Source organism: Rhinolophus sinicus, linkage group LG03 (assembly GCF_036562045.2).
Source record: "Rhinolophus sinicus isolate RSC01 linkage group LG03, ASM3656204v1, whole genome shotgun sequence".
Classification (NCBI taxonomy): Eukaryota; Metazoa; Chordata; class Mammalia; order Chiroptera; family Rhinolophidae; genus Rhinolophus; species Rhinolophus sinicus.
Genome location: NC_133753.1, coordinates 26,695,800 through 26,719,180, shown reverse-complemented (window position 1 = coordinate 26,719,180; position 23,381 = coordinate 26,695,800). Strand labels below are relative to the sequence as shown.

The following is a 23,381-nucleotide window of genomic DNA, read 5'->3' as shown; positions in this document are numbered from 1 at the left end:
CCAAAAGGAATTTGGGAGGTGGCTCTTTAGATTGTTTTTTATTCCATTATAGGCAGTGGAGAACTTGAAACAGAGTCCTGTTAAAGCAATTTTGTTTAGGATTATATAATTTTTGATCTTCAAGACAAAAATGAATTGGGAATGACCTATATTTATTTAAAACATAGATTGTGGACCCCAGTCAAGTTCTAGATGGGATCAACCTGTCAAAAAGAAAAGAGCTGCAGTGGCCTGATGAGGGTATTCGGTTAAAAGCTGGGAGAAACAGCTGGAAAGACTGGAGTCCTCAGGAGGGCATGGAAGGCCATGTAAGTTCTCTTATGAAGCTAGCTGTGTGGTAGTCTGACTTTTTTATAGCCTGACTGACTTGTATCCATGTTTTTAATTGATTTGTGTACTTATGACTTATATCCATGTTTTTAATTGATTTATGTACTTATGCTTAATTATGTAACAGAATTGCTACCTATAATCCTAAATGAAGGATAAGAGTTTGTGAGTATATTCAAGGTCTCTGCCACTAACTTCTTGTTTTATTCTGAATCATTAGGTGATTCACCGATGGGTGCCTTGCAGCAGAGATCCAGGTACTAGATCCCACATCGACAAGACAGTACTTCTGGTTCAGATTGATGATAAATACGTGACTGTAATTGAAACTGGGGTACTAGAACTTGGGGCTGAAGTGTGAGCCAGTATTATAACTACATGTATTTTCCCTGTCAATTCCAAGACATTGGGAAAAGAGGAGAGAACAGAAGACGTGTGCAGGCATCACTTTGCTCCTGCAGGAGAGACTTGAATATGGAGTGGGCTTGGTTAAGCGCCTCTCCTTTGCCCTCCACCCTGACTCCTGTCGCTGTCTTCATCCCCGAATAAATCTGAAATATTTTTTTAAGTTAGCTGCCGAGAAAACATTTTGCATGAAGGATAAAGTTCTGTTAAAATACATCCTTTAAAAAAGTGTTTTCCTATGCATTGCCTATGCTTTAAATCAACAAACTTGATTTCTAAAGTATGATCTCATATTTTTCTAATTTCTTCGCCAAAAACAATTGCCATGTTTTGTCATAGAACATGAAATCCATTTACCTTCATTTTTAAAAACAGACCAGTGTAGAAACCTTCAGTTTGACATATAACAGTATAAAAGTTTAATGTACAGTGAAAGAGACTATGAACAGACATAGATTTATCTTATTCCTTGAGCGCTAAAAACTTTAATGAAAAAAACTGCACTAATTTTTTACAACAATGCACTAAAGTCTGAGATTTCTCAGAACATTTATTTATATATAAAAATAAAATACCATTATTTAAATTGCCTTTGGGATTAACCCCTTCCCTTTCCTTTGTAAACATACACATAGCAGGAACTGTGCTGCCCATTTTTCTGTTAGTAGTCTGTACTTCATGCCAGTACTTTGGATGTTTTCTTTAAAATGAATACTAAATCTCAAGATAAACATAGCTTCATCATTGGCATTTCCCGGAGCCAATAGTCAGTGACTCGGTCCTGTGAACACTACTGCCAGCTCCTGTGTCCACATTGCAGATGAGCTCTCGCACGGCGAGTGCCCCAGGTACTCTGCTTCTCTTTACTTGGGACAAGCTCTGCTGGGGTCAATCTCGGGAAGAAAATACTTGTGCTTTTCAAAGAAGAAGATGAACGTCCAGGAATCTGAAAAAGGACCGATTGCCTTTTATTTTAAGAGCTCTTAGCTCTTGAAGTTATTCACATGCAGTTCAGTTAATCAACTAAAATTTTTTCAGACAAAATTATCCAAATGGTGCAGTTCTTATTGTTATATCCCTCTTTTAATAACTTTGCCTTTTATTTTCCTCCTCTCTTCTTTTTCTATTACTTGAATTTTATTTCCTGTAATTTATAGTGTGTAGCTGTAATTTGAAATATTTATAACTGTGAAATTGACTTAATTCATATGTTGTCTCATAACTTAAATTTTATTTTATTTTTTAAATGCATGTTTTCAGGGAAATATGTAACTCAGATTTACAATTGGGCTAGTGAGAACTGCAGTTTAGATTTAATTTGTCAACTTTTGGCATTTTTTAAATCCTTCAGAAAACTTTTATCTTTTTGTGTGAAACTCCAAAGAAGACTGTACGTCTCCTCTGAGCATTAGGAGCAGCCATCTTTCTACCCCATGAATGGAAAGTAAAAAGAAGCAGGTGAAACAAATTTCAACCATACATTTTATTTAATCTCATATATCCAAGTATTACTGTTTTAACGTGTAGCACTAGCCATATTTCAAGTACTCGCTAGCCACGTGTGTCTAGTGGCTACTGTGTTAGACAGCTTGGGTTTAAAGAATCTTTTTGATGAGATGATGGGAGACAAACTTTTTTCTGCTAACTGTGATGTAGATCTTACAGTGTAGCTTAACATTTCAGTAGAAGGAATAAAAACGAAGGAAGTAAATAGTTACTATACAGCATCTTACTGCATTTCTACTCAAAACCTATTTCTTTTTCCTTTTTCTAATTTAAATTTTTGTGGTTAATCAGGACCCTATGTGCCTTGTGTTGACGTTTCCAGACTTCACGTTTTGCAAATTTTGCTATTTCAAAACATTTGTCAAATGATTTTCTGAACCTTTACACAAAGGTACCCTTTCTAAATTGACCAATTAAAATGTATTTTCCTGATACTGTTATTATATTCTGTATTTGCCTCTTTTTGGCAAATCTGTAGTATGCTATTAAGGTTCAGGCTCTGTTTTTTTCTTCCGAAGCTAAATACATGATTATCTATCTATATATTATTCTCAAAGGAATTAGGCTCCCAACTGTTTGTCCCCTTTCTGAAATGAATATGATCTTTTTGTGGTCATTGCCTAGATGAGACGTGGAGCCTTTTCAGTCTTAAATGGAAGATAATTCATTTTCCTACACAGAAAAAAAAAATCTGAATTTCAGATGATTCAATCAGAAGGGCTAGAATTACTTTTATTTCTAGCCTCATCCCCGACCCCCAATTGTTAAACACATCACACACTCAAAAAAGTTGTATTTCAAATACCAAACTAGATTTTATATGGAACGTATATATTGGGTCTTGATTTGGGGTAGCAACTAATGGACATTTTTCTCAAAACAAGTTGAATTTTGTTATCAGCCTTTTTGTGAAGTTTTATGATTAGGAACCGTAAGAGGAGCCCTGTTATTTTTTAAGACTTAAAATTGATAGTCTTTTTAAAATTATAATACTTTTCTAATAATTGCATCAGGGGAAATAGTGATAATTAAAGAAAGATTCATGTCTTAATAATTTGACCTAAATTATTATATAGAAATATACATACTTTCATTGATTAAGTTGCTCATACATATCCTGTTCTACTCCCCACCCCAAGAATAGTGAGCTATTTGTTTAGGTTCCTTGCTTAACTTTTTTCATTAGTGTGTATGACTCCAGCATACATACATTAGTGTCTTTAGTTCACAATTGCCAAAACTTTCAGAGTTCCATAATTTGCAAGTAAAAATACGTATTTAAAACACTAGTTTTGTTTATTTCCTTTTTTAGAGTTTCGTTGATGTCTTTATTTTTATTGTTTCATTTTATGTTCCCCCCGTTTGAGAGAGAGAGTCCTGGAGTGAGTTATAAATTGTTAGCTTCTCTTCTTGTTTCCTCTCATTCAGTGGCAAAAATAATTTTATAACTCAAAATTAAGCTTTTGGTTAATCTTCCAGCTTGTAACTTGGTGTGTGCCCTCTTTTTACACCATTTTCAATACTTGATAAAACTTTAAATGTTCACTTTTTTCTAAAGAAGTCAAATTTTTTTAAGAGCCTAGATTAATATGTTGATATTTAAGAGGCTTGCGAGTGTAGTTGGTGAGGCTGTATTTTTAAGATAAGAGGAGATTAGTTACCTTTCAGGAAATTGATGAACACACTTCATCAGTGTCCGCCTTCTTTGGGTTTCCATTACTGGAAGATTAACTTCCATTAGGTTTGAAGTAGTTTTTAAAATATTTCAAGTACATTGGAGATACTTCTACTAATCCATGAAACAGAAGTAGTCAGACTGTTTCTATCCTGAGTGAGATATGGAAAATTACTCTGTGTAATAAATGTCAGGCAATGAAAATACAAGTTTTTATGTAAGAAACTACATCTCATTAAGAAGATGTATTTTTCTTCCTGGGTTGGGTTATTTTTACATCTCATATCAAGATATAAAAACAGCCTCAAATGTAACTAAGCACGGAAAGCTTAGCTTAGCCTTAAAAAAATTCTGCTTTGCGTCTCAGCACCATCTTGCTTCTCGTAGAAATTCTTCATTTGCTGGATTGCTGCATAAAGTCATTCATCCAGAACTGTCTCGTTTAAACTTGATTTTCCCAGAGTCTATCCTTTTTATTAACTTTCGAAAATCCTTCCTCTTAAATGTGTGACTTAAGAAAAAGATAGCTTAGTAATTTTGAGTGAGAACCATTTGAATTTGTATTTACTAGCTACTAAACTATAAACTGCAGCCCAGGTTGTTGTTTTTGTGTTTATTTTTATTACTTTTTCATGAATGGACAAAATCCCCCTTTTTTAAGTCCTCAGTATTCATTCTTAGTTTTCTTTGTATTGTAATGTGACAATATAAAATTACTTTGCCTGGACACAGACCCAGTCATGTTTTTTAGGGTTTTTTTTTTTGATATGATACATTGTTCAAATGATGTATGAAACATCCATTTTTATTTAAAGGCTTTTCCTTTTCATTCCAAGAAGAATGGAGAGAATAATGTCAATTAAGGCTAAGATGATACTTGGAACGTGTTGATGGAGTTTGACCTTACTGTTTCAGTCATATGTGGAAACTGAGTTTTATTGATCTGGAGAAAGAGGAAAATTAGATATTATCATGTATTTGTGCAGCATAAATTTTAATATTACGTTGGATATGTATAGTGAGTTTGCTTGTTTTAAAATATTAGAAAATCAGCCTCTCTTCATTTCTCTTTTTTAAAAAATATGACTGATATACATCTAGGCCTTCTCATTTTTAACTTGTTAAATGTTTAGGTAAGAACTCTAATTTGAAAAGAATTAATTATTATAGAAATAGATCTGGTAGGTATGTGAGTATTAATTTTGCTTGAAACAGAAGTATAATTTCTGCATTGAATCACCTCATCAGAGTTATCTGTCAAGAATTATATGTGATAAGAATTTCTTTTTATTTCCTATCAGCCACATATTCTTTCTGAATTAGAAAATAAGTTCCATTTGTGAGCTGAACTTCATTATCTGCCATTTTATGGAAGCAACGTAACACTCTTTGGGGGAACCAGAGCCGATTGTCATCTCAAGGTTATATGACAACTCTGTTCTAAGACTTATTCCTATTATATAGGGTTATACCTTTTTTCTTATGCCTCAGCTCTGTACCTGACGATTTATGATTCGGTGGAGCCAAGCTAGAAGAAACAAAGATCATCTAAGGTTGTGATAATGATGAATTCCTGGGTGTTACTTGCGCAGATCGGGTGCTAACCTGGAATTCCAAACAGAGTAGTAGTAGACAATAATGGCTGCTCCGGATGACTCTTGGGTTTAGTGTAATTGCAGTTAAGCAAGATTTTGTGTATTATGAAGCTTGATTCTACAACCAAAATAATAGAACTGGGGGCAAAATCATGTCTGCTTATGCTTTTTTAAAAGCTTGTAGTTTAAATAAAAATAAATTGTAAGAACTGATTACCTTAACCCTATACAAGTCTGGCAATGAGCTCTGCATGAGGAAATGGAAGGAAGAATACTGGTCATGGTTCTAGGAAGGTAGGTGTGAGGAAGGAGAATGGGTTTCCCTGTTCTGAACATGGGCTCTGAAAGGATTCATTGCCTCTACCAGCACTCAATATAAAACCAGAGATAAGAAAGAATATATGTACTTGCGTGTGTCTGTGAGTGTGTGTGTCTGAGTGTTTGTTATTCTAAACAGCTTGTAAATATTGTAGTTGTTTAAAATGGAAAATAAAAGCTGCAATTGTTTTTTTTTTCTTTGCAAATATATTGCATCAAAAATACAGTATTGACAGTGGATAAAACACTGAGGAAATAAATTTTTTTTTTCATTTTGCCTTCTGTCCATTTTTGTCAAATTATGAAAAAGTGCACAATATTAAACTTTGCATAGCATATTTTTAAAGCATGTGCTTGGTTCTGAAATAATCATTTGAAACAAGCTTTGGCCACATGATTTATCTTATAATAGAATAATAGAAATGTACATATTTCATATTAAAAAGATATCTTTTCACACTTGGCAGAAAGGTTGTTTAAATCTTCTGAATTTATCTGAATGTGTCATACTAATGATAAAATATTAGTTGAAATGTGTAGGATAAAAAAATGTATATATGTTCACTATGTTACACCAAATTACAGTACAGAAAAAGGAAAGTTTATGGTCATCCAAATCAAGGAAATGCTAACTTCGGGTGTGTAATTAACCCACTGGTTTCATGTGTAATACTTAGAGAAAATACAAGCTGACTTTCAATGAAAATAGATATACTCTTGATGAAGTTACTTATTAAGCCTTCAGGGAGTCATTTGAACTAATAGTTACAACCCAAACCAGCAGGATGTAGGGTATGTGCTATCTGCATCAGAATCCCAAACAATTTGCTCTCTTCCTGCCCGGGGATCACAGTGGCACCACTGTAAATGGAGTGGTATTTAGTATTAAAGGACAGTATTTTTTCTGGTGACAGGAAACAGGCTGGTTAAATGAAACACATCTTCAAAGGAAGGAACTCTTCACGTATGTGAACCACGTTAATCTTAGAGCCAGAGATTCAAAGGGAAGTGGACATGAAATTTGGGTCCCTCTTCATTATTTTTAAAGTGCAGTTTACTTAGGATTTTTCCTCCTAAAGGATCCAAAACGTTTTGCTGAGCTGTAGCCAATGAATCTCACCATGTAGGTGCATTTTCTTCTGGGGAAGGTAAAAAGCACCTTTGTGAAGTAAGGGCATGACCAAATGATGGCTTCTTTGAGTGTTCATTCAGCACTTACTATACAAAATATTTGTTTTATTCTCTCCCATATGTATTTATTAAAGAAACTAAATATAATTAAACCTTATACTTGGGGAAATAAAAATTGTTACAAGAAGATCCTTAGATTGCCGTGTACAGGATATACATTCACAGTAAATGGCTAGAGATGAATCCATCTCGTCTGGAAGCCTTACAAGAAACCGTTCAGTTTCAGTGCCCAGTAAATTGTGCCACAAGGGAAAAGTCATTCTTTAGTCCAGGGTTCCATTTTGCTCCCAAGAATGTTGTATGAATACATAAGAATGGGCCCATGTGAGACTACTCCAGGTCTCCAGTCCCATCCTGAAGCACATGCTCTTGACCTGTCTTTGTCAGGTACAGTCAGTATCCCTGGACACCACTGAATTTAAACAGATACCAAGTTGTGCCTCTGTGTTCATAATACAGTTTGCCCTTGAGCAACAAAGGTTTGAACTGCACAGGTCCACTTACATGTGGATTTTTAAAAAGTAGAATCAGCCCTTTGTAGCCCTGGGTTTCTCATCCACGGATTCAACCAACTGTGGATCAAAAATAGTATTTTCGATCCCCAGTTGGGAATCCACAGATGCAGATTGTTCTACACCATTTTATATAGTGGACATGAGAATCCACAGATTTTGGTATCCTCAGGGATCACCAAGGGACAACTGCAGTTTTGGGGGAGCCAAAAGTTCATGTTGATTTTCGACTGCATGTGGGGGATTGGTGCCCCTAACCACCACGTTCAAGGGTCAACAGTACTGTTAATGGGTTTGCTCTCACACACCACGCAGCACTTCTCGGTTCTATACCAATTAAGTATGCCACAGATGTCCCAATGGGAATCCGCAGTGTAGCACAAATGTCCAAAGTAAAGTGTACTTTTCTTATAGACAAAATGCAGATTTGTCTCGCTTATAAATTTGGGAGTAAATCCATTTGTACAACTGCAGTATGAAACTATTTTTTTATAGTGAACAAAATTAGAGTTAGCCAGCTGGGCTCAGTTTAGATGATCCCAATTTTGTAAATAGTTCTAAAATACTGATTTACTTAGGATCCTTGCAGTTATAAGAAAGAGAAAACAATTCAAAGTTAGTGAAATAGGAAATTGGCTCACTACAAAATCAAAGATAGGCTGGGCTTTTAGGACAGGTTTATTCATGTTATTCCAAGTCTGTATGTAATTTTCTCAACTCTACCCTCCTATGTATACTGCCTTTCTTTTCAGGCTGGAGCCAGGTACCTGTATTTCTGGACCTCATTATATACGTATCACCATCCAGGAAAAAAACCCCACCCTATTACCTCTCTCGAGTGGGAAAATTTCCCAGAAGCCTCAGCATATTTCTCCTTGCATCTCATTATAAAAGATTTGACATGTGCTGTATCCTTAATTTGTCCCCATGTCCTAGTTTCCTAAACTAGTCACTGACAAGAGAAATACTATAACCATGGTTGGCTTAGACAAATCAGAGCCTAGCCCTGAGCCTGGAGTCCATTCCCCAATCTGGATGGTTGCATATATTGCGTTATATGCTCACTACCCAAAGTCTAGTCTCTTTCCATATATATTTACCCATCTTTACGCTCTTCATCCTCCTCCCCCCCCCCGCCATTTCCTTCCCCTTTGGTAATCACCATACTGTTATCTGTATCTATGAGTTTGTTTGTTGCTTTTTGTTTTATATCCCACATATGAATGAAATCATATGGTTCTTGTCCTTTTCTGTCTGACTTATTTCACTTAGCACGATACTCTCAAGATCCATCCATGTTGTCACAAATGGCTATCTATACATCTTTTTATTCTTTTAGTGGTTATTGAAATTACAACTTGTCCGCTTACTACCTTACTACTTCCTGGACTACATTACTACCTTCCCATCTTTTGTACCATTTTGTCATGCATTTTTAACTCTGTGTCTGTGTGTGTGTGTGTATTTAAACTTTAGACATTACAATTTAGTATAGTATATATTTATTTAGACTTAGCCATATATTTACACTTTCACTTTTCTTTATTTTCTATATCTTTTATGATTTTATGGTTTCATTTGGGATAATACTACTTCTGCCCAAAAAACTCCATTCAGTGTTTGTTGGTCTGCTAGTAACAAATTCCCTGAGTTTTTATTTTTGTTGGTATGAAAAAGTCTTTTTTTCTTGAAGCTTTTTTGGGTGAGATAGAGTACTGAGTTGGCAGTTCTTTTTTTTTTTTTTTTTGCACTTCAAAAGTATAATTTTGATTAAGCGGCAGCCATGGCGGGACAAGAGGCTCCAGTGCAGCGGGAGATTCACCAGGACTGGGCGAACCGGGAGTACATTGAGATCATCACCAGCAGCAGCAAGAAAATCGCGGACTTTCTCAACTCCTTCGATATGTCTTGTTAACAGCTCAAGACTCGCAACATAAAATGAGAAATTGACAGCTCTTGAACGGAGAATAGAGTACATTGAAGCATGGGTGACAAAAGGTGAGACCCTCACGTGGAACTGTGCCAGGCTGCTGCTGGGAAGTTGTGTTACAGAACCCAGGCCTCCGTGGGAAAGGCCCGGCAGCCTTCAGCCCCTTCCTCTCTTAAAGAGCAACGGGGCTTATTCTTGTTTTTCTTTCTTCAACAATGTGGCCTTTGGGCTCTGCCATGTACATCTGGCCGTGTGATGTGGCATGTGGGGAGAAGTTCCAGGGGAACTCTTGAAAACATTAGGCATTTTACCTTTTCAGTAACATTTTGTAGAACTACTTGTCAATGTATTTGAGGCACTCAGAGCCAAAAGCCTGGGACTCTTCGTGAAGGTCCTCCCCACCCCTCTCTTTCTCTCTCAGACTTTCCTCATAGCTCTCATGGCCTCTGCATTGAATCTACAGTCTCTGTCTCCTCAACACCTTGGTTGGGGGCTAGGAGACACACATGCCCTGGCAAGGTGGCTGCCAGAGCATGTGGTTGCTAACCCACCAGTTTTTCATCCTTTTGGGGAGGTCAAGGCCAGGCCCCCACTTGGCGTGAAGGGACATTGTCAGAATTTTCTTTCTGTCACTTGGGGTGTCTGTGCCTCTCACATTTCCCTAATAAACTCCAACTTTATCTGACTGCTGTGATTGTGGTGGGGAGAGGAGCTAGAGATGGGGTTCACCTATTCTACAGAAATCTGATGTGTGGGATTGTTCTAACATAAAACTTTCAGGGGTAGCTGTTTGATCAAAGCCTAGGTGGCTTACCAGCTGGAGCCCCCATATTTGGACTTTAAGCTGACTAATTCATCCTGGGAATCATTCGGTCATTCAGAAGACATTTACCAAGTACTTACTGTGTAGGTACGTTATGCTTCAATAAAAGATACAGTGTGTTCAAAAAAAAAAAAGTATAATTTCATTGTTTTCTGGCTTCCATGGTTTCTTTTATTTTTAAAAGGCAATGCTTTAAATATACTATATAGACAGATAGATGATATATAGCTATATAAATATATATATTAAGAATGGCAATGCCCTTTTATTCTGGTTATTTTTAACATTTCATTTTTGTCTTTGACTTTTAGTAGTTTTCTGTATTTATTTGTATTATGCCAAAATTTTTATTATCTCTCAAATCTCGGTCATTATTGTCTCCTCAAATATTCCTTCTGCCATGTTGTCTGTCTTTACTCATACTGCAATTACAAATATGTTAAACCTTTTTACCACATCCCTTATCTCATATTTTTTTCTGAATTTTCTATCTTTAGCCCCTCCATGTTTCAATCTGCATACTCTATGTATCTTTCAGTTTATTTCTTCCTTTAACTGTATCTAATCTTCTGTTAAACTGTTCTGTTGAGTTCTTAGTTGTATTTTTCAGTTCCAGGATTCCCAGTTCTTTTTTTTTTCTCTCTCAGCCATTTCTTTTTATTTACAGTTTGTGTTCAATGCAAATCAATTCTATAACATGAGAAGTTACTGTGAATCCAAGCATAGATATACACAGTATATAATCCAAAATAGTTGTACAGACTCAGGTATGTAACAGAGGGAATGTTCACACACACAATAGCCTGAGATCTGTTGGATATGGTGTTCCTGTGTAGGTTTCTAAAGATGGGAAAAAATGACTGGTTATCAAGATGACGCTGGCCATACTAAATATTGGAACATCTAAGCATCAGTATGTGACTGTGCAAATCAAAGACTTTAAGAAGTGTCTTCTAAATGAGGTTTCTGTGCATCGAGGCAGTTATGAGAAGATTTACTTTCCAGAATCAAGTCCACATTAGGCTTAGGATCAGGTTCTATCTGGAAATACTGACCGATAAAGTGTTCTAACTGTGGCTATTCTGATTCATAGTTTTTTCAGAAAATATGTACAGAAAGTATAAAAGTTTTTCTGAATGTAATGTAAGTAAGTTTTCAGTTTTCACTTCCTAAATACCTGATTTGCAGTTTTGGCTCCTTTACATATTTGGCTTTTCAATTTTAAGATTTGTCAATTTTACCTTCAAAACATTTTTTAAATTGTAAAACGTATTCAGTATAATGCAGAAATATATAAAAAGCATTTGATATTAGCTGAGGTCAGTATACTTGTACTCTTTGTTTAGCTAAAAGAATCTGCCATTCTTGAAGAGGAATAAATGATAAGTATATATGCAAAATGTACTCATTATACTTGGATTTGGGGTAGATTCCAAGCCATCCTGGCCCTGGCACATGTCAATTACTATATAAAAAGTCAAATATAATGTCAACTCCAAAGCCTCAAAGGAAAGTGTTCAGGTCCCAAGAGAACAGTGAGAGCTTAACAATGTAAATCCTGGGGCCCCAGTGGCTCAGGCGGTTAGCGCTCCATGCTTCTAACTCCGAAGGCTGCCGGTTCAATTCCCACATGGGCCAGTGGGCTCTCAACCACAAGGTTGCTGGTTCAATTCCTCGAGTCCTGCAAGGCATGGTGGGCTCTGCCCCCTGCAACTAAGATTGAACATGGCACCTTGACCTGAGCTGCCGCTGAGCTCCCAGATGGCTCAGTTGGTTGGAGCACATCCTCTCAACCACAAGGTTGCTGGTTTGACTCCGGCAAGGGATGGTGGGCTGCACCCCCTGCAACTAGCAACAGCAACTGGACCTGGAGCTGAGCTGTGCCCTCCACAACTAAGACGGAAAGGACAACAACTTGAAGCTGAACAGCACCCTCCACAACTAAGATTGAAAGGACAACAACTTGACTTGGAAGAAAAGTCCTGTAAGTACACACTGTTCCCCAATAAATTCCCGTTCCCCTTCCCCAATGAAATCTTTAAAAATAATAATAATAAAAAAAAATAATAATAAATTAAAAAAAAATAAATATATATATATATATATATATATATATATATATATATATCCTAATCTAAGAGTTACATCGACATTAAATTAGTGCTGTGAAACTATACATTGAGGATTTACAGGAACACCTGGAAGTTCCTGCTAGTGTACATTTGAACAGAATCACGGAAGCTTTTTGTGTTGCCTGTTGTATAGCCTTATAACTTGAATGAACCAAATGGAAACTGAATCTGTTCCAAATCCATCCTTGATCTCTAGATAAGATAAAATCTATTCATTCTCAAGGTAGAATGTTATGTGTCCATACTTAAGGCACATTTAAGGAAATCATCTCTTAACTAATTTTGAATGTGTCTCTCTTCGTCTTGCACATGGAACTCCAGCAGATTTAATATTTGTCATTCATCATCTAGTCAAGCCCTGCCCATGCTCTTCAAACCAACCGAATTTGAGATCCTCAACATTTTCTGTGTCAGTAAAATAAGGTGTGGAATTAGAAGATTCAACGAAGACCTGTTTTTTCCTTGTCGCTGGATGTCTCCACACCATTTGGATTGGGTTTAGAAAATGGGGAAGTACAGACATGTCTTGGCCTGAGTCTTTTAACAGTATAGCTTAAAGTTGAATGAGACTCTTTTAACTATATCCCCTGGTGGAAGTTTTCACCCTTTGAAAAGAGATTCTTTAGACCTACAGAGCCTAAAGTTGTAGGTGTAGGAAGCACAAATCCCCAAGTGGGTCATTGGTAAAGGTGTTAAGCGGAGCCATTCCCATTTCTACCCGTTGATTCCCAGTCTCATGTATTTCACCTGTTGGGGCCACAGAACCATTAGAATGATCGTTGATTTAAGATGTATCCTGCATCCTGAAGGATGGTGCCTCATCCTCACAGGATATCATTTCCAAGCTGGTACCTCAGCTACACCTTTAAAAGGCCACTCAATTGTTCTATCAGGCCAGCGGCTTCTACAGTACATGATAGGACCAGTGGGCCCATGGTCATGTGCCCACTATTCCATCCACTTTGCTGTAAAGTCCCTTGGTCTGATTCAGTGCCCATAGGATCCTGAGTCATAAGCCCTCGTATGATCATAGCCCTGAAGCACTGCAAGCAGGAAAGGCAAGACCCATACCTAGAACATGGGTCAATTTGGGTGAAGATAAATAACTTCCCTATCTAGAGTGGGAGGGGTCCAATGTAGACAGCTTGCCATCATGTGCATGGTTGTTCTTGAGATGCATATCGTACTGAGGGCTCAGCAGTGGTCTCTAGCACTCAGGTTAAACATTTGGCAGCATCAGTAGGTAGACTGACCTTGGTGAATGGAACCCCACCGTATACCTTCCATTGCTGTCACCATGGCCGTGCCTTTCATGCACCCATTTTGCCAGCACAGGAGTGAGAAGATGGCTGACATAAACTGGCCAAATCATTTGGATTACTTGATTGTTGAGTGCCTCTTCCATAGTGGATACTCTCTGGTGACCAATAACACACATTCAGACATCTTCATACTCCACGTCCATGTATCTCTCCATGTGTCTTTACCCTTTCCCTGACTTGCTTCTTTTTCTCCTTCTAGGAGCCTGACCAATCAGCCAGCCATTTGCTACTCTCATAAGTTCATGTTTTTTCTGACCTCGGGCCTATTCTATTTCCACACAAAGTGGATGACTGATAGCCTAGTTATTGCCTTGTAATGATCTCTCTTCACTGTCGTCCAGCGCAACACGGGCAGTGCAGGTACGAGAAGGGGCGGCTTTGGGTTAAGTTTTTAAGAAAGAAAGAAACAGAGTTTATGCAGTTAAATCTCAGAAGGCCAGGGGTCTCACAGTTCTGAAAGACAAGCCCAGAATAAAGCCGACTGGAGGTTTTATTGACAAGTATACAAATACAAGAAAGTAACATTGTTTCTTACACGGTCTGTGAGACTCATACATCATAGCAGAAAAATGCTTATTCCAATCACCCTTAGTCTGTTAACAGCCGAAGCATAAAATCCCATGATGTCTTATTTAAGGTATGTACCCTCTCGGGGACAAGTCTCTCATATTGTAACAGTTCCATTGAGCTAAGCGGAGAGAACTGATCTTTATCGCTCTCATGACTTCTCTCACAATCAGGTGAGAGAGGAAAGCCAGAGTCAGCAGTGGCTTTTCCCAGGCAGGGGGGAAAGGGAGGCAAGGCCCCTTCCCAGATCTTCCAAGGCAGCTCATTGGGGGTCCCCACTCGGTTCCGCCTGGCTTGAGTTGTTTCCCCCCGTGGGGAATCTTACTTGTCATTGGCTGCAAACCATCTTTTGGGGACCAGACAGAGGGACATAAGGTGTAAAACATAGAGATAAGCAAAGTCCTAAAAAGGCACAGTCTCACAGACTTTTCTTTCCTCAAGGAAAGACACAGGGAGAGAGTCGGCTAGGCTGCTGTGTGATTACCCTTCACCACGGTCTTACAGGTCCACCCGGGTGGGGCTGTATTGCAGCAGCAGTCCATTTCTGGATTGCATCTACCCATCTGTGAAACAAACTTGGCTTTTTTCCTCTTCTGTAAGTTGATTATAAAGGACACATCCCCACTCCCTTGGCTGTAGGTGTGAGCTGAGGGAAAGGCACCTGTGGGACAGTAGTGAATGACATGGGCGGGTGTCTGGGCCATCTGCTCATGTAGCCTACTTATGCCCTCTGTCCTTGCTCACGTCCAGTGCTCCATGCACCACTTCCATCTTAGGATGGATTGCTGCTGGGCCTACTCAGACTTACAGCTTAATATCTGACAAGTCACGTGGTCAAATACTCTTTACCAAGGCCCAGCAGCAAACCAGGAGCTGTTTTCGAAAGGCAGTTCTGTGTTGCAAATGCCATGGCCTTACTCCAGAACCCTATGGATCTACATTGTGATTCTCCAGATAGGTTTATATAAACTCGCTACTGATGCTTTTCCCATCATAGATGCTTTGATACCATAAGATCCAGCAGGTTGTATGGACCATGTCACAAGGCTGTTTACACCACATCCCGAGCTGGCTGCAGAAATAAACTCTCTTACCCAACTTTATAGTGTTTCTCTCGAATCAGCACCCTCAGATCCAGTTTCATATGTATTCCCCTTGCTTCTGCTTGTACACATTGGCAGGGTCTTCCAGCATCTTCAAGGTGTAGTCAGTTGCCTTTCTCCCTCAGCAGACTCAGCACTCCCCTGGCCAGGTGGTGGTGTGACTTGACCAGTTACTGGCCAAGCAGCCAGGAGGGAGGTGGGAACATTATGAAGGGGATAAGCAGCCTTTGAGTCATTCTCAGGCAGTGGGGAGTGGGTCACATCTGCAGGTTCGTGTTCAGGGGATCTTGGGCTTCAAAGTTCTCAAGAGTATCAAGTTGAACTGCAATGCAGTTAAAACAAAGGTGTCAGTCAATCTCACAGGGAACTCTAGAACTGCCACGATGCCCATCTCAAGTCAATTCCTTCCCAGCTGGAGCCCTCACCTTGGCATGCCTAAGTTGAGAATTCAATCGTCTCTGGATCTCTGTTCCCTTAAGTTGAAAATTCAGTCTTCTCTGGAGTTTTGTTCCCTTCCCATTATGTCCTGGTCCAAGCTTCAGCTGCTTCTGCTCTCAGGCTAAAGATGAGAATCCCTTTATATGCTACCAGGGAGGCTCCTCTGACTTTGACACTTTGCCTTGAATAGGTAATTGTCCTCAGCCTCTTGCGGTCTTTCTCCAGTGCATTGAGAGCCTCAACCTGCCAGGGGTGACGGAGTTGCAGAGGCTCATGGGATGTCCAAGATCGGACTCAACCCGGAGCAGCGGTGACTGAGTTCTTGTCTCTGTGCAAGAAGGAATTCAAGAGCAAGACAGATGCAGGAAGAGAAAGTGGTGTATTGAAAATGAAAGTACACACTTGGGAGAAAACTGCAGGGGAACTCATAGAATGAGTTGTTCTGATAAAATCACGATCAGGGGTTTTCATCTCTCTCAGGGTGAGAATTGGTGACGTCCCATTGACATGGTTCATTCATCTTCTCCCCCTTGGCAGGACCCTCTGTTTCCCACTTTTTCTTCCTTGTTTGGTTTCTCTGGGACTGTCATGGTGTCAGATGCGTGATGGAAGTTGTAGTAACCACAATGTAAATAAGATTATAATGACATTAAAATTAGCTAAAGGTCAGGTCAAGATGACCTTTAGGGATCAGCCTAGCTGGATGAAACTCGTTCTTGTTGTTTTTCTCCAGATGCAGTTACTGGATACAGTCACTTGTTACTTGTGTAACCCATGAAGCACCTCTGGAGGGGATTGTCACTGTCCTAGGCTCCATGTCCTGCCCGGAAGGAAGCAGCAGGAAGAGGTGAACTGAGACAGTCACAGCAAAGGTCTCAGCCCATTCTGTGGGCCGCTCTGCAGCTTCAGTGATCCTGTAGCGTTACCTCAATGTGAGGTGCAGAGGCTGGAGCCTCCCTGCCAGCAGTGGTCAGTTATTAGATATGGGCTGCCCCCAGGAGGAGACTTAACCTTAGGTAAGTAGCTTCCTTTGGAAGGAGGGCAGTTCCTGGGGAGGAACTTAGCTTTGAGCGGTTAAGGGGAATGAAGGGAAATCTGGGTGGCACACAGCATCCATTACATTGACTCTGAGAATAAAGAAGAGGTCTACGGTGCTCGCTTCGGCAGCACATATACTAAAATTGAAACAATACAGAGAAGATTAGCATGGCCCCTGCGCAAGGATGACACGCAAATTCATGAAGCATTCCATATTTTTTTAAAAAATGAAGAGGTCTACGGATAAGAGAATGACTTCTGGAAGAAGAATTGACAGGATACGTTGACCAGATAGCATAGAGTTCTTTCACTCAAGAACATTGAATTCCTTCTCTGTGCTCGGTGCTGTGTTTAGATACAGGTTATGGATAGGAAAGGTCCCGGCCTCAAGAAGCTCACGACTGGGAACCAAACACCAACAGAAGAGTCAGGACAGTGCCAAGATTTCAGTGTACGACATCAATGGGGGGGTGGGGGTGGTGGCTAAAGAGACAAGACAATCCTGTGATGTAATGGAGCTTTTAAATTAGTGTTGGTGCTCATATTTTTCCTCCCTCTAGAAACACCCAAATACCCCGACTCTAAAGGAGACAACTTCTTCCTGGCAGACTCTAAAGTACAGAGCTAGTGTTAGCGCCCACCCTGCTGGTACCTGCCCTATCCACAGTGACACCCCCCCCCCCCCGCATCCCCCGGTGTGAATGGCATGGCACGCGAGGATGGGAGAGCTCGACTATGCATGGACTGTTAGAGATTCCCATGGCAGCGCCAGTGGGACCCTCACACGTGGCGGTAGTGTGTTGAGGAGTGGCCTTTCCTTCTGTTCATTAAGGAAATGAGAGCTCCGAGTCAAGAACGCTCCCAAATCTCTGCAAATGGAAGTACAGGTGTGGGGAACAGTGGCTCTGTCTTTCAAGAGTCTCTCACATAAAATGCCACAAGATGGCAGCAGGAGCTCAGCCCACACGGGAGAAGTTGCGTTGATACCCCTGACACACACGTTCCAGATGAGGTGTGAGGAACAAAAAAAATTACTGAATGGCCAGGCTCTGGAACCTGTTTACATCGGGTGTCTAGACAACATATCTTAAACCCTCCCAGGGGCACACATTTATACCTTGACTCCTGTACCTATTTACATTTGCCCCATTTGAGTTCTTTCCTCCAGTTAAATAAGGGCCCAACAGTCATAAACCTTAATATCAAGATTGCCCCTTAAAACAGCCGGGTCTTGCTGAAACATGTTGTGCAAAGTGCTTTCTTTCCGCTGTTTCACTGAACCTCTCAAGAGACTTCACTTGGGGCTGTAAAGCTGGTGCTTCTCACAAGACCCGAGAGGAACATTCTGTGTGTGTCTGCAGGCCATTCAGCCTTTCCCCTCAGGAGAACCAAGTGGCAGCCTATGGAGCTCAAACAGCAAACTGCTCTGCTTCCACCTTTGACAGATGGGGACAGGTGACAGGGATAAGTTGAATGTGCTACAGTGAAGGAAGCCAAGCATCTTCTGTTCTTCTAGTTAACTCAAAGTGATTTTTGTTGTCCTGGGCAGTTTTCTGACGACACCACAGCAGCCAGCGTCTTTTTATAGGATCCTCGGTGCTATAGATCTGCTCTATGGATGCGTGCCGGCATGCCTCGCCCCGCCACACCGTCTTAGGGCAACAGACAGAAACCACACCGCGTGGCTTAAGAGAATTTAACGTGAGGCAGTGGTTCAACAGGTGAGGGAGAACAGAGGGTGGACAGGGACCCCTGAAGGAACAGAGCTGGTCATTACAGAAAACAGCTCCTGGCAGGAGTTGGGGGGGGCCCACAAAAGCAAGAAATGGGGGTTCTCAGAACCCAGTTGGTTGGAGGAGGGTCCCTTCTGAGCTGCAACTTCAATTTCTAAGGAGGTGGCTCTGCCTGGAGCCTCGGGTACTTCTGAGGTGACATGCTCCTCCTGGGGGGGCAGGTGGGGAACAGCTGACGACTGAAATGGGCCTTTTGGTGAAGTAATGTTGAAGGTAAGGAGCTGTCCCTTCTCCCTCGTAACTTCTACTCTCTCGCTAGCCCTTGTCAGACCCCAGGAAGGAGCCAACTGACAAAGGAGAAAGGTGGTGAGCAGCGTGTGGATGGAGGTTTTGGAGCTGGGAGGTGACAGACTAGCCACCAGCCCGGAGGTCTGCGCTGAGTGGCCTCAAGGCAGGCCTGTATTGAAGGGCAGAGATGCCTCCCAGCTCGTGATAGAGTTATGCCAGGAGAGAGGGGAGAGCCCTCCACACCTGAGAAGGGGGTAGAGGTCACAGGTTCCTCACAGTAGTGGTGGGATGTGTAGGAAAGGAGAATGACTATGGAAGGTGTTGGAAGGCTGGAACCCTGACCCTGGGACTGCCGGCACAGGCAGCTGCGCGGCCTCTTAGGGACCCCCCAGGTATGGACAGGGGCCACCAGGGATGACCCTGGGCTGGTTGCAGGCCAGAGGAGCCCCCTGGGATGCCTGGCCCTGTGTAAGACCCCAGATTCTTTGCTCATCTTTGGGGTGTGTGCAGGAGGAGGCACCAATAATGACAGGGTGTATTTCCACCAGCCCAGAGGGTTGAGGGTTTCTGGTCCCAATTAATTTGATGTGAAGAAAGTAACATAACATAAATGTGTTAACAGATCTGAGTTTCCGGAGGTCCTTTGGGCGTGACTGATGACCACGTGCCTGGGACACTCAGGCCTCACCCGCAGCCCTTGGTTGTTACGGGTGGCCCCGATGGGTGTTTCTGGATACTTTGCAAAGGAGGAGGGAACTCTGGGCCATGATAAATTCCTTTCATGTAAATGAAGTAAAATTCACAGCTGCTGTTTATTGAGAGCTATTCTGTGCCGTGTGCTTTCCACCAGGGCTTCCAGCCTCAGCACTTTGACATTCTGGGCCCAACAAGTCTGGTCATGGGGGAGGGAGCTCCCTGGTAGAGAAGCTCTGATTTACACTCATAACTCAATCCTCAACAACCCTGTACTATTATTACCCCTCCTTATTTTTTCTTTTATTAAAAAAAAATAACTGGTGAAATACACGTAAAATTTAGCTTCTTAACCATTTTAAGTGTCTTTCAGTGGCATTAAGTACATTCACATTGTTGTGCAACCATCACCACCATCCATCTCTAGAACATTTTTCATCTTGCAAAACTGAAATTCTGTACCCATTAAACACTAATTCCCCAGCCCCTGGCAACCACCATTCTACTTTCTGTCTCTCTGAATCTGATTATTCTAGGTATCTTACGTAAGTGGAATCATACATTATTTGTCCTTTCACTTAGCATGACGTCTTCAAGATTCATCCATGTGATAGCATGTGTCAGAATTCCCTTTTAGGGTAGATAACATTCCACTGTATGTGGAGACCCCATTCTGTTCATCCATGCATCCGCTGAGGGACAGTTGGGTTGCTTCCTCCTTTTGGCTGTTGTGAATAATGCTGCTATTACTCCTTTTTTGACGGAGCAAAAACTGAGGCACAAGGGGTGAAGTAACTTGCCGCCAGTTCCACAGCTAATAAGTAGCAGAGCTGGGATTCCAGCCATCAGTCAGCTTCAGAGACCGGGCTGCTGACCATCGTGAACCCTGCCTGATGCACAGACGAGCACAGGAAAGATACCCGCTCTGTTGCCATCTCCTCAGGTCAGACCCATTAATGCTCAGCTGGGAGCTGAGTCTGTTTGAAAATTTGGAAAGATGATGCAGGGGGGTTGAGAATTGGAGGATGGTTACCTTTTGTTTCCCCATCACACTTTGAATCTTATTTTATCCCTGAAAGACCTGGGTAAGATCAGGAGGTAGAGAGATTTCTTCAGTGCTGGGCCCTCCACAGGAAACTTCCACCATCAGTAGCTTCTGTTTATCAGTAACTCCCACCCAGTTGCCTGATTAGGGCTCACATGCGTACTTCCATATACAAAAAAGAACAGCTACTCTGCATTTCTATCAAGCCTTTCCTTTAAGAATCCTTAAACAGGCTAATAATAAATTCTTCCTTGTAAGCTGACCACGTGGCATGGACCTATTATAAAAGATGCGTGTAGTCACTGTTGGGGGGGCAAAGAGACCAGTCATTCCATTGTTCCACACAGTGCTGAACAAAAGTGTGTATCTAAAAAAAATCTACAAATTTTAGAGGTGAAACATTTGTGGTTTGAGGCTTTACGTCAGGGTCCACCACACTTCCTAATGAGTCAGCTCCTTGTCTGGATAGCACTTGTGTATCAGACATTCGCGAAAAGCCTCTGACTCTTCAGGTCTGCAGGTTCCCAAATACCAGATTTCCAAAATGTAGACTGGCCCACGGTTTCACCACTTCCCTTGGTTTTGAGTCAAGACAGGAAAAGGCCCCTATGAAATCTTGCCATCACTGACAACAGGAAACATACCAACCTGTGTCTACAGTCCTGTGTCTTTTGCCCACAACCAGGGAGGCCACCTGGTAGGCTCACTTCGTGCCTCCTTTGCTGGGTCCTGGAAGATGTTGCAATCAACACAATGAGAGAAGGCAGACTCTCATTCCTCCCTCGCCCTCCACTCAATGTCAGCGTGGCAGTTTGCAGACAGAAAGCAAACTCAGTTCTTTCCATCTGCAATTGTCCAGTTGCAACCGGAGAAAGAGTACAAACTGAAGCTTGCTATGCCCTCTCCTCAACTTTGACAAAAAGCCTGGCATCTGAGAGATCTGGTAGGCTGGTTACAGGATAATGAGATAATGGGGGGCCCACAGCACCTGTATCCTGTGAGGTCTCAGGGCCACCGAACCACATAGGAGGACACTTGGCACTGTTGTGCTCTTGTCTCCTGATTTGAAAAAATCTCCTTCCCCATCAGCCCAAGATATTCAGAGCTTGGCGTTAACTATCTATGGTGTAATACAAAATAATATGTGGTCTTTGTCCCCAGTTCTTGACACAGAGTTCCTGAAAACCCTTGAAAATTACTGTCTTGTATGCTAATAAAATGATTTATTGTGTGTATGTGTGTTTGGGGGAGGGGGGAGTTAGCTTCAGGACAGGGTCTAGTCACCAGAAAAATTAACCACTGATGAGAAGGTTAGTACTTTCAGCCCCTCCCTCACTCCCAATCCCAGGGAGAGGAAATGAGCTGGAGATTGAGTTCAATCACCAATGGCCAATGGTTTAATCAGTGATACCTGTGTAATGAAATCTTCGTTAAAACCCTAAATGATGGGGTTTAGAGAGCTTCTGGATTGGTGCATACATTGATGTGCTTCAAGGGTGGTGTAGCCACAGAGAATATGGACCCTGTCTGCACGCCCTCTTTGCCCTGTACATCTCTTGCATTCCATTTGGCTGTTCCTGAGTTGTATCCTTTATAATAAACGTCAATGTAAGTAAATTGTTTTCCTGAGTTCTATGAATTGTTCTAGTAAATTATTGAACCTGAAGAGGGGGTTATGGGAATCCCCAAATTTATAGCCATTTGGTCAGGCCTACAGGTGGCCCCTGGGATTTATTACTGGCATGTGAAGCGGGGGCAGTCTTGTGGGACTGAGACCTTAACCTGTGGGGTTTGTACTAACCTCAGGTAGTGTCAGAATTGAATTGAAGGGTTGGATGCCCAGTTCGTGTTGGATTATTGGTTGTTGGTGCGGAAAGAATACAGATTTCAGGTCAGAGAAAAGACTACCTGATGTCTCACCAACAGTGGAATTGTTAAACTACAGTCTGTTTCTACCAAAAGTTTTTCTCCTTTGTAATTCCACGTTTCCTGGAAGCTTGGGTGATTAACCTAGGTTGTTACCTACTCCCACTGACGAAACTGACATTTTGGCTTGGCAATTTTTTGTTGTGGGGGCTTCTTATGCAGTGTACCATGTTAAGCAGCATCCCTGATCTCTAAATGGCACCAACGAAAAGTCCGTGACTCCCGGAACAAAGTGTGATAATTCCCTTATGACACAAGCTGGAGTGGAGGGGAGGAGTCCTAGGGTTTGGTCCTGGCTCTGTCCCAACTCCCTCTGTGACTTTGGGCAGGGCTACCTAGCCTCTCAGTGTCCTTGACTGTCACATGAGAGGGGCAGACCAGATCAACCTGATTTCTGTGCAGCAACAAAATACTCCGCTGCTGTGCTTGTCTTACCTCCCAAAGTGGAAATTCAGCTCATTAAAGGCTTTGACCTGTTATTCTGTCAAGGCCCTGTCTGTCTGAATGGTTTGACCCTGAGTCTTCCATTTCGCATAGTGAGGCCTGCAGGGACCTGCCAAGGGGTCCATGTGGCGGACAGGGTGCTGCTGACAACAGGGAAGAGAATCTACCCGGGGACCCTGGCGTTGACTGTGTGACGGCATCTCGTGGGCTGAGTGACAGCACTTTTCGTGTGGGGGCCTTCCCTGACAGCCCGTCCCAGAGTGGTGTCCGTGCAGGGTGTGTGCACGCGCGCTCAGGGGGCGCGGTGGGAATCCAGAAGGACCACCAGGCAGACACACTGCAGAGACGCCTACAGCTTAGGCTTGTG

At 41.5% G+C, this 23,381-nt stretch overlaps 1 protein-coding gene, 1 non-coding gene and 1 pseudogene across 2 annotated transcripts in view; all 3 read left to right on the top strand.

Annotated features, from left to right (window-relative positions):
• The window catches only part of PCNX1 (pecanex 1), a 130,287-nt gene extending 124,186 nt beyond the window's left edge, over positions 1-6,101 (top strand). Inside the window, exons 33-34 of the mRNA XM_074329172.1 lie at positions 168-308; positions 551-6,101. Of these exons, the coding sequence (XP_074185273.1) occupies positions 168-308; positions 551-691 (282 nt within the window). The 3' untranslated portion in view covers positions 692-6,101. The remainder of the gene's footprint in view (positions 1-167; positions 309-550) is intronic.
• A 130-nt stretch (positions 6,102-6,231) lies between these two features.
• Positions 6,232-10,410, top strand: LOC141570534 (protein BRICK1 pseudogene; annotated as a pseudogene).
• A 6,588-nt stretch (positions 10,411-16,998) lies between these two features.
• On the top strand, positions 16,999-17,105 carry LOC141570971 (U6 spliceosomal RNA). Its single transcript, XR_012495396.1, has one exon. It is a non-coding gene; the product is annotated as a U6 spliceosomal RNA (small nuclear RNA).
• Positions 17,106-23,381: the final 6,276 nt, after the last annotated feature.